The 11142-nt window shown below is 38.3% G+C and overlaps 1 protein-coding gene across 2 annotated transcripts in view; it reads left to right on the top strand.

Moving 5' to 3' along the window:
* Positions 1-10358, top strand: part of pou2f3 (POU class 2 homeobox 3) — a 14678-nt gene extending 4320 nt beyond the window's left edge. For both annotated transcript variants that reach the window (XM_031874177.1, XM_031874178.1), the window contains 10 exons: positions 1436-1464; positions 5446-5551; positions 5790-5878; positions 6067-6243; positions 6521-6662; positions 6816-6949; positions 8502-8666; positions 8937-8979; positions 9157-9271; positions 9504-10358. In XM_031874177.1, coding sequence (XP_031730037.1) covers positions 1436-1464; positions 5446-5551; positions 5790-5878; positions 6067-6243; positions 6521-6662; positions 6816-6949; positions 8502-8666; positions 8937-8979; positions 9157-9271; positions 9504-9543 — 1040 coding nt within the window. In that variant the 3' untranslated portion in view covers positions 9544-10358. The remainder of the gene's footprint in view (positions 1-1435; positions 1465-5445; positions 5552-5789; positions 5879-6066; positions 6244-6520; positions 6663-6815; positions 6950-8501; positions 8667-8936; positions 8980-9156; positions 9272-9503) is intronic.
* Positions 10359-11142: the final 784 nt, after the last annotated feature.

Raw genomic sequence — 11142 nt, 5'->3', positions numbered from 1 at the left:
GGGGGGGGGGGGGGTTATTGGTGTATTTGCATCGTGTGTCTCACTGCCTCACTCACGCACACATATACACACACACACACACACACACACACACACACGCACACACACACACTCCCGGAGGCCGCATTTGACATTCAAATGATGTGAGCTTATCAAGCACACCTTTGAACTCTCCTCCTCCATCGGTCCTCTTCATCTCTTTAAACACGGACCGATGCTCAGTGCAGGACGAAACCTTGTGTCCTTGTGTCCTTTTCTTTGTCATGTTTTTTTTTTTATTTGGCGAAAAACTGTTCATTTAACATGTTTCTATTACATGTTAACTATTATTGATTAAAGCAACAATATATACAACAACAATAGAAGGAGAGAAAAACAGGACAAAAACAGTCATGAGCAAGAAAAACTTTGTACAGTTTGTCTTTGTCTTTGACAGCCTCATTTAGAATAAACATCATAGCACAGACAGAACAAAACATAACTAAATAAGACAAAACAAAAAATAAGCAATATGTTTGAAAGCATGTTAAGATGTTGAATAGAAATTTAAAAAAAATCAAGTGACTAACGACTCACAGAACTAACAAATCACGTGACTCGTGACTCAAGCGATTATCAAGTGACTTGCGACTTGAGAGTCCCGATGTGAGAGTAACTCATCATATAACTACCGTATGACTAGCAACTCTAGTGACTTGCGACTCACATGACTAACAACTCATGGGACTACAGAGTGGGCGTAACGACTCACATAACTAACGATTTATGTAACTAGCGACTCATGGGAGTAACGACTCACGGGACTACAGAGTGACTAACGAGTGACTAACGACTCATGTAACTAGCGACTCATGGGACTAACTACTCACGGGACTACAGAGTGACTAACGAGTGACTAACGACTCATGTAACTAGCGACTCATGGGACTAACTACTCACGGGACTACCGAATGACAAGCAATTTATGTGACTTGCGACTCATATGACTAACTCCTAACACGACTACGGAGTGACCAACTACCATCTATCTATCTGTCTGTCTGTCTATCTTTTGTTTTCCAGCTACTATGTATCTGTTTGTGTTGTATCCAGCTGCAGTTATGTTGTGGTTTAGTTTGCACTGATTCAAGTCAACTGTCAACATGTCTTACTTTTAACATTTTAACTTGGGACCATATGAGAGAAGTTGTTCTTACTGTAACACCTTATACTCTGTGTGTTTTAGATCCAAGTCAAATCAAACTACAAAAGAAAAGCCAAAAAACTCACCTTTGTTTTTACAGCTATAGTTTTCGTTCAGCTTAATTGAATTTTAAATAAAGTTATATGAAAGTCTATTCTATTATTTCATTTGTTCTGTGTGTCACTCTGAAGAAGCTGAACGTCGACATTTAAAAACAAAACTGAATCTCTTTCTCTCTCTTCTGACATTTAGAGCGAAACGGAATCGACTTCAATCGACATGTGAGTAACAGAGTTTTTAATGATTCACTACTGCACTTCCTGTGTTCAATGAGGATTTAATGAATAATATTTCGGTCACCAGGAGGATTTAAATTATTTAGTTTAACACGTAGTAACTTTTCCTGTTTGCTAGCATGCTAATGTTTGTATCCAGCGCAGCAGACATGGATCAAATACTTCTCCTAATCTTTAAAAAATATCTTTAACGTTAACGTCACTCAGTGTTACTAGTTTTTAAGCCGATTCCCCTCTTAAATAACTGAAAATTATGAGAAAAAGCATCCAGAGAAAGCAAAGACTCAACCAAACCACCAGGATCCTGTTACAGTTTTTTACTTTGGCTCATTTAAATAAACATTCTCTAAACTGTTATCATAACTGCTTCATATGACATTAAAATTCTATCGCATGTCTGCAAAAAATTCCTCAAAACATTTAATTTATCCTTCAAAAGCCCAGTTATAATGTCTGTAAAACGCAACAAAATGAAAAGCTGTGTTGTCATTGCGTGAGCCGTACTGGTCAAAATGTTCAGATGTTTCTTTAACCTGGAAATGTTTCATATCTACAAATATCTGTTTTGCTGACACTGAATGCTTCCTGTACTATACAAGAATGTTTTTTTCTCGCTGAATGCTGCCGTGTATCACACTGAGGCTTTTTAAATTCTAATTCTAGCAGCAGGGAAAAGTTTACTCGGAAACGTCATTAATGTAGTACACAGAAATATGATATGTGTATATATACAGTCATTTATTTGTGTGTTACATGTCCCGTAAACAGAAAATTCACCTTTAATCTTCCATGTAAAGTCATTGAAAGTGAACACAAAATTTGCCAAAAAATGACACCCATGTCAAAAAACAAACAAACAAACCCTGCAACATTTAAAAAAGCTGCAATAGTTCAGTAAAAAACTACTTTCTCACGGTGCATAACACCATTTCATAAATGTATGTTTGATAGATTCTGAGAAATGAATTGATTATGTTGCATATGATGGCATAAACTATGAAAGAAAAGTTGTGGAGAATATTTCACGGAGAACTAGCAAGGCAGCTAGCCTCATAATCCAGTAATATAATATTCTGAACCAGCATACTAGCTAGCTCACTATTTCCACCATGCTTTAATGCTACACTGGCCACCAGCCTGCTGTTCAGCTCATTCAGTAACCAGTGTAGCATTAAAGCATGGTGGAATAAGATAGCTAGTGTACAGCTGGCTAGGTTTCCACCATGCTTTAATGCTACACTGGTTACAGAAAATTGTCAACCATCTGGCAATAGCAATGTGCTATCCTACGCTGTAACAGGAGTGTGTGGATGAAGCATTAAATTGTTAATTTTTACTCTACGCTTTCTATGAATGAGAATTTTTGAATTTGTTGTAAACAACAAACTAACTGTTCAGAGATTTAAAATGATTGTTTTGAAAATTAAAACAATTCTTATTCAATAATTGAGCCAAAGCAAATGATAAAAAACAATTATTATATCTTGCTGCTTGTATGTTAAAGAATATGTGTTGTTCTGTAGTTTTTGCTATTGCCAACAAATCTTATGCAAAGACCAAAAGCCAAAATTTTTTTTAAGTCTGTGTATACATAAATACTTGCTGTACTTTCTGACTTCCGCACGCTGTCTGAGGCTCTCATTGACCCAACCCATTGATTCCAACTGAAGACATATCTTTAAAAACAGATCACAGGTATATTGTTTTACCTTAAAAAGACCCAGTAAGTTCCCTAAAACAGCTGAGCACTGTAGTTTTTTAGCAAACTTTACTTAAAATGTAGAAAACAGTTGAGGACTATTTTCAGTGGTAGATTAATGCGCATTTGGTTTTTGACGAGTATCAGCAGCAGGACGGTCTATGTGGGATTGACTGAAAATGTTTTTTTGGACGATAGTGTAGCTCTATAGCACAGAGAAATAAGATTTATAAGGCTTTGGAAGCACAGAAAATACTTGTTAGAAGTATGAATTCATTGTTGGTTTCTGTCTCTTCGTGGTATTTGTTGATAACAAGTGAAATAAAGATCATCACAAGAATTAATGTGCACTTAATAACGAAGCTAAATTGGAATATAAATAGCCGAGAGGAACGAGAATCAACTGACTTTAGACGGCTAACACCCTGAGGATAAACCACCTGCTCTCCCCACACAACACCTCAATAATGACTCTTTAGAAACATCTCAAATAGTTTGCAGCTATTTGGATTACTTCTCCAAACACTCTTCTTTTTTTTTTTTGGCAAGAGGAGGGCATTCCTTTTTTCAGTGCTTGTGTTTTCAGGAAGTGACATGGCTTTCAGGGGTTAGGAGGGGGGGGGGGGTGTTTGCATACTGGCTAGCCTGAGGGGAGGGAGTCTATCACTCTTTGTGTCATGTTTAGTGACCAAACTGGTCCTGGAGAATGTGTGTGTGTGTGTGCACTGTCTCTCTACACACATGTAAACATGCTCATTTATTATGCACCGTCAATATTTCCCATCCGTTTAATTATTCAACCCATCCATATGAAACCTGGGTTAATACTGTTACTGGTTGTGCTTTCGATGTCTCAGATAAAGACAGAGGAGATCAACGGCTCGCCTCATTCAGCCGCCACACTGAAGACATGTCACCTGACACAGAGCTCTCCAGTGCCTGGAGGTCAGCTGTCTGGGGTCTGTTGTTTTAACATTTTATTATCCTATTTGACACATGAACACAAAGACAACTCAAATAATCCCAACAATACACAGGAGCTTAAAAATAAATAGCCCATCTCATAACCTCAAAATGCCAGTTAGCCAAAATAGAATATAAAATACATTAAAAATAAAATATCACCTTATGACCCCAAAATGTCAGTGTGTCATAATATATTAAATAAATATATAAAATAAAAATGTATGAATACCCCAGTTTATAACCCCCAAATTCTCGAAAACACAATAAATAAATTGATCTAATACAAAAAATCTATCCCATATTATATCCCCTAAATCCCAGTAAGCTAAAATAAAATAAATAGATAAGGTAGCCAATTTTCATTGCAATATATCATTCTATTTTACACTATGCATATTGTGTAAGGAAGTGTGTGAGCCAGTAATCAGTTATCGTTGCACAAGGTGTCAGTGATGGAAGTTTATTTACTTCTTACTGAGGTAAATTAAAGTTATTAAAACTACTCTGTTTTAAGTCAAACTTATGCATTTTTAATTCTAAAGGAGAACTCAAGTGAGGACAAGTTTACTTGTCAAGAGGAGACAACTAAAACCAGTGAAACCAGTTTAATATACCGAGAAAATAACTCTGATGACGTCACAGTGATGTCAGCAGTAAATATCTTAGTTTGGGTTTTGGAGACGGATTTCGACGTTTTTTCAACAGAAAGCTTGAGTTTAAACTAGCGGTATGGAATTTGAAAGACAAGCACATTGAACAGGCAGGGAAGCGTCGAATGAAAACGGACACAATCGAGTTGCATTATGGGAGTTTGGACCCATTTAAAGGACTATAAGTAAAGATATCTCAGCCTCCGAACTTAACAGAGTGCTACGCTAAATCACCGGAGAAACATAATAAAAATGAACCAAAGAATTCTTTTGACAAATCCAAAAAAGAAGACATTTGGTCACATTGGTATCTAAGAAGTTGTGATTGAATAAGGGATTCAACAATTAAATAGTTGATGTTGTTAACTTTTAATACTTTAATTTATAACTCAGAATTATCTAAAGAAATGCATCATGTTTTATAAGCTGATCATATGTTATGAAAGCTGTCAGATAAATGTAATGAGAGAAAAAGTACAATATTTCCTTCTGAAATGAAGTGCAGTAGCATTGAATTGAAATACTCCTGTAAAGTACCTCAGTGAAATGCTTTGGTAAATGTGCACAGTGCTCATATATATATATATACAGTATGTAACCCTGAAGGCTGTATTTACAGCTTGTTGTCTTGTTTGTTTGTCTTTGCTACAGGAGCTCACCTCTCTTCACACCATGCAGCAGCTGGTTCTGATGCCACCGTCTCACCTGTCGTCTCCCTCACCCTTCCTGCTCTCCCAGAGCCCCACCAGCCACCAAGGTGGAGCCCTAAATCTGACACGTTTTTGTAGAAATCCATGGTTTCAGCAGCCAACCATGAATGAACCATGAAACCATCAGTAAATTATGGTCCATTTAGAGTCAAACAGACAATAAAGCAGGGGATGCTTTAGGGCGGGGCTACACGGTGATGTACCCTGGTTTTTGGGGGAATGTGCATGCTGCATCTATTTCTTGACAACAGATAATTGATCAAAATCTGCTGTTTTCCTTTGCAGCCCTTCTGCAGCAGAACCTGCTGTCCCTTCCCTGCCAGAGTCAAACTAGTCTCCTTCAGCATCAACCTGGACTGGCTCTGACTCCCCAGGTAAATCCAGACCACTTCCTGTCTCCACACATTTCAGCACAAAGTGAATGCATGAAGCAGAGAGACATAATCTGGACATCTGGCCAAATAAACGTTGTTGTGCTACAGGACAGTAAAAACATTTTGTTTTCTTTTACGTCACTTGGAAACTGAAACATTATTTCTGTGTTGCCTGTTATCTGATCCAGGCTATGAGTCGCTCCGGTCTGGTAGGCCCGTCTATGGAGAACCACATGGACATGTCCCACCTGCAGATGCCCAAACACATGTCAGTGCCACCGCAGGAGGAACCCAGTGATCTGGAAGAGCTGGAGCAGTTTGCTAAAGCATTCAAACAACGACGCATCAAACTGGGCTTCACCCAGGTAATTAAGAAGAAGAACTATACTTTGTTTCCCTGAAAACTGGTGCTTATTGAGTTATGTATTTTTTTATGTTCTGGAGAAGATTGAAAACCAAGAGACCAAGTTTCTAAGGCCTTTGAAGGCATTAACACCCTTTTTTCCACCAAAAGTAGAGGCAATATGCGGCACCACTGAAGAAGCCTGGGATCAGGATCTTTTTGTCAAACTGATGAAGTATATTTAGTTTGTTTTGTATGATGAGAAGGTGAAATAGTTCACGCGTTTTGTGTTTTCACAGGGAGATGTGGGCCTTGCGATGGGAAAACTGTACGGGAACGATTTCAGTCAGACCACAATCTCTCGCTTCGAGGCTCTAAACCTCAGCTTCAAAAACATGTGCAAGCTCAAACCTTTGCTGGAGAAATGGCTGAGTGACGCAGGTACAACACAGTGACTGCATTTTTTACATTACAGTATCACTGATATTCTGGCTGGATATGAGAAGGGGCTAGAAAAGAAGTAAATCAAATGTAAAATTCAATAAAATTGTCTCACCAAAACAAAAACAAGTCTTGGTTTTTTTTTTACATTAGAGAACTCACCTCCTGACTTGATGAACAACCCCACCTCTCTGCCGCCGCTGATAGAGGGTTACGGACGCAAACGGAAAAAGAGGACGAGCATTGAAACAAACATCAAGATGACTCTGGAGAAGCGTTTCCTTGATGTGAGTTCAAAACTAAATCTATATTTAATACTAGAAAGGTGCACTCAGTGCAGTGCAGATCTCCGTCAGGTGTGTCTGCAACGACCACTGCTGTATTGTGTGATTGAATGAATACAACAGACAATTGGCTAACTATTGTCTAGACACCATTGAGCTGTAAGGCGTCGTGAAAAACACTTGATTCAAACTCAAAAACAAGCGGCGGTGTATGCAAGCAATCGGCTCAAAGTCGTCCTATTGGACATTTTACACAATCTTGCTGAAATGCGATGTACTCAGCAGTATGTATACTGTTTGTTTCGTTAGCTGTAAGCTAAACACATCGTCCAAAATTACTAAAAGTGAAAATACTTATCCCACCACTGGGCGCAGAGTAGCGGCTGGTGGTTGGCGATGCACTCAGCTGTGTTATTACTTCTGGCCACCACTGGCTGTGGGTTGGTTAAGAGTAGTGAATAAGTCAGCAGGCAGTCAATGGCAACATAAGGGTTCGTTCACATGAAGCGTTTTTTGCGCCCTCAAATCCATTGTTGCCAATGTAGACACAAAGAAGGCTCGCTCAAAAGCAAGAGGGGTACCCCAAGATAAAACTAATTAATTCTGCAGCATGTCATGTGACGAGGAACAACCAATTAGAGCTGGAAAAATCGTTTCTTCTGCCGTAAATATCAGTCTACGGTCGATGTATGGAGGAAAAGTTAACCATTTTTGGGCTGTACCGGAGCTTAATCATCCGTCATACAGGCTTTTTTACTTGCTTCACTCTTAAAGTCCAAACTGACAAATGATGCAGTGAAGCTAGTGTGGAGGATTTAGGTCCTAGAAATTCATCTATCTTTGTTTTGACTTTGTTTTGTTTAGTCAGCGGCTTACTACTAAATTACTGCAACTTTATCATCATCGTCATCGCAGCTAGCAGGTTTTCGTTGCTTAAAAATGACAGGGGCTACAGTAGTGCAAAAAACGGCAAGGATGCCGTTTTTTCACGCATTTTTAGATGTGCCCCTAACAGTCAATAAAAGGTGTTTTGTGAAAGCGTGAGTTACCACAATCACGCAAGGTCCTTTAGCATGCCGCCATAACTTGCCACCCAAAATATTCTGCAGTTTGCTGCAGCAGAATGTGAGATAAGCCGTGGACAGACACAGAGGTTCACACTCACTAGGCTCACGGAGGCACATACGTGAGCGGTGGCATGATCCTCCTGGCGGAGATTATAAACAGGTTTTTCCATTGAGAGCATGTTCATCTTACTAACTTATAGAATTTATTACGTATAGAAGAAAAGTTGGTTAGCATTATTAACCAACTTTTTTGTCTCTTAGGCTAACAGACATCGCACCTGATCTCTACATCTGTACAGACACAAAAAGCTCTATTTCAAACATATAAGTTATATATTTTTTACATAAGTTTTAAAATATCCTGATAAAGAACAATATATATGGACACCAACAGCGGTTGCCAGGCTCTATATACCTTAAAAATGTCCCGTCCTAACGTTTTAATGAAATGAGGAAATCCTGTTTTTTGTTGTTGTTGTTGTCTTCAGAACCCCAAGCCCAACTCTGAAGAGATAACCCTGATCTCAGAGCAGCTAGCCATGGAGAAGGAGGTGGTTCGAGTTTGGTTCTGTAATCGGCGTCAGAAGGAGAAGAGGATCTACTGCCCGGTGACGAGTATATCAGTCAAGTCACACAGCTACAACTCCAGAATGGTTAGCTGTCTAAAACATCGATCTCTTTCTCTTAGAATAAAAAATATATACATATACAACTTTCATGTGTACTTTCCCTTTAATTCATTGTTATTTGTATTAATTGTTACAATTAATTTATATCATTTAATTCAGAGGCTAGCTGTTTCCTTCTGCCTCCAGTCTTTATGCTAAGATACGCTAACTATCAGTGGAGTATATATATCATAGAGCATATATATATTACAGTCCTAAAGGGAAGTTTGTTTTATCTCATCCGTTTTCACACAGTTTCAGGCCACAACATCCAGATCCTACAGCCCTCCGGCTACAGGCAAGTTTCCTACGTTCAACTATTGATAACGTTCATTCTTGATGTTGGAAACAACAAAACATTTTCATCTCTTATCTTACTCTCCAGGGCTAAATAGCACACGACTGTAATAAAAGTATGATCCATGTATGTGTGCATATACACTATATAATGATGTTTTGACCTTTTTCCTTCCAGTTTCATCGAATTCCTCTCCAAACAGTGGAAGCCGTGAAGCTTCTCCCAACGGATTGTCAGCAGCCTCCGTCTCTTTAGCGTCCCAGGTTAACACAGCTTCCTACAGCACACCAGGGTAAGAAACACCAACACAAACTCACCTGTGGACCACCGATTTTGTCTCCAATGCAATAATTTAATGGAAAAATCCCATTCGCTTTTTATCAAGGCAACCAATTCAATGCCAACTTCCGGGTTGGCCAACACAAATTTTTCACCGCTGCAGCACTCTATACTTTTGGGATTAAATCTACAGCAATGCATCACTTTTTATTTGTCTGAGTGGATAATCCTCTTTGTCCTTTCAGGTCCTGGTACCGCACATGGAATCCAGCGTATCATCACTGAGAAACATGAACTGTATCATATGAAGCTTTTTGAAGATTTTGTTTTTGTTTTGAGAAGGATGTACAGTGAAGAGATAACAAAAAAAACCTTGTTGTGAACAGGGTTTACAACCAGAGAGCCAAAGCTTAGACGGACCCATCGGCGAAAACAGCAGAGGACTGCTGTTAAAACCGCCTCCAGCTGTTTGATTTGTGTTCAGGTGACTCTTTGCGTAGATCAGCTGCAAAGAGGAAGAATACACATAAAAACACCAGCGGGGATTCTCATGTTCGAGCCTGTGTGGCTCAAATAGACTGAAACAACCGGTTTGAATGATTGTGTACCGAGCTGTTCCCTTTTTGTTTCTGCCATCTTAATTGCCGGGCTCTCAGCTGTTGCTGTCATTGTATGTTTTTATCATAGCTAGTGTTGTTGTGTTTGTGAAGTTTATTTAAATCCTACAATGCGTACTGCTGGCCTGTCTAAATAAATATGCAGTTAAAAGACATTTATTTATATTGGCCTTATATTGAGCTTTTTTTTTTATTAGAGATCAGAACGGCTTTTGATTTAGTTATTTATTTCTTTAAAGGATGGATCTGTTTTTATTAAAACTTGGGTTTTATTGTTGCAGCTTTGGCCATCATTTCTATCAGTTATGACAACAACAGTGAAACGCAATTTTTCAAACAAAATTTGAGCTGTTTATTCACATAAGAGAGATTTCTGTATTTATGTTTTTGTCCTTGATTTTGTTCACTGGTTTGAATTTGATGAGCTGGAAAAAAGGTGACGTCAAAGTCCTGAAGCAGATTAGCTTTTTATTTGTCGTCATACTTTTTAGATGTCCTTACCATATCTGTGGCTCCTACTTTATATATTTAAATATTTAAAAATGCTCAGTAATTTCCTAAATAAGTTTGGGAACCTTTCTCAAACAGGAGTAACTTTCAATTTGTTTAGGACTATTTTCAACTATCTTTGTTTGGCTCATTTTCTGTAATCAGTGTAGCATTAAAACATAGTGGAATTAGCACGCTAGCTACCTAGCAAACGTGCAGCTAACTTGTTAATTCCACCATGCTTTAATGCTACACTAGTTCAAACCGTCCCTCCGCCTCACTCTCCACGTTTGGTTGTTGTAGTGTCCTTTGTATATTTTATTTTATAGGAATGTTTTGCAGTGGTACCGCACTCTGAGCTAAGTAAAGCAACCCCTAAATCATGATGTTATATAATGTAACAGCAGGTACTTTATAAAGTAAAGTGATGTTTTTACCGACGTAACAACCATGTTAAGGGTTGAAAGGGCTGTTACTGAGTCTCAGGGAATCATTTGTCTTTACCTCCAGGAACCATTGTTGACTTTATTTCCTGTCATTAAACAAAGGATGGCCATGTGTATCATCGGTTCTTTCTTTAAAATGAAGCAAAGTAAACTATTTAAAAAAAACTCTGCTTTATGGTCTGTGTGACTCTAAATGGACCATAATGTACTAAATGAACATCATGCTGTATTGAAGAAGACTTGAAACTAGAGATTGAGACCATAAACTCATGTTTACAATGTTTACTGAGGTAATAAATCAAGAGAGAAGTAGAGTCATTTTCTCATAGACT

This window comes from Anarrhichthys ocellatus, unplaced genomic scaffold, assembly GCF_004355925.1.
Source record: "Anarrhichthys ocellatus isolate YVR2014 unplaced genomic scaffold, GSC_Weel_1.0 scaffold78, whole genome shotgun sequence".
NCBI lineage: Eukaryota > Metazoa > Chordata > Actinopteri > Perciformes > Anarhichadidae > Anarrhichthys > Anarrhichthys ocellatus.
Note: the sequence above shows the minus strand (reverse complement) of the source record. Positions and strands in the feature narration are given on the sequence as shown.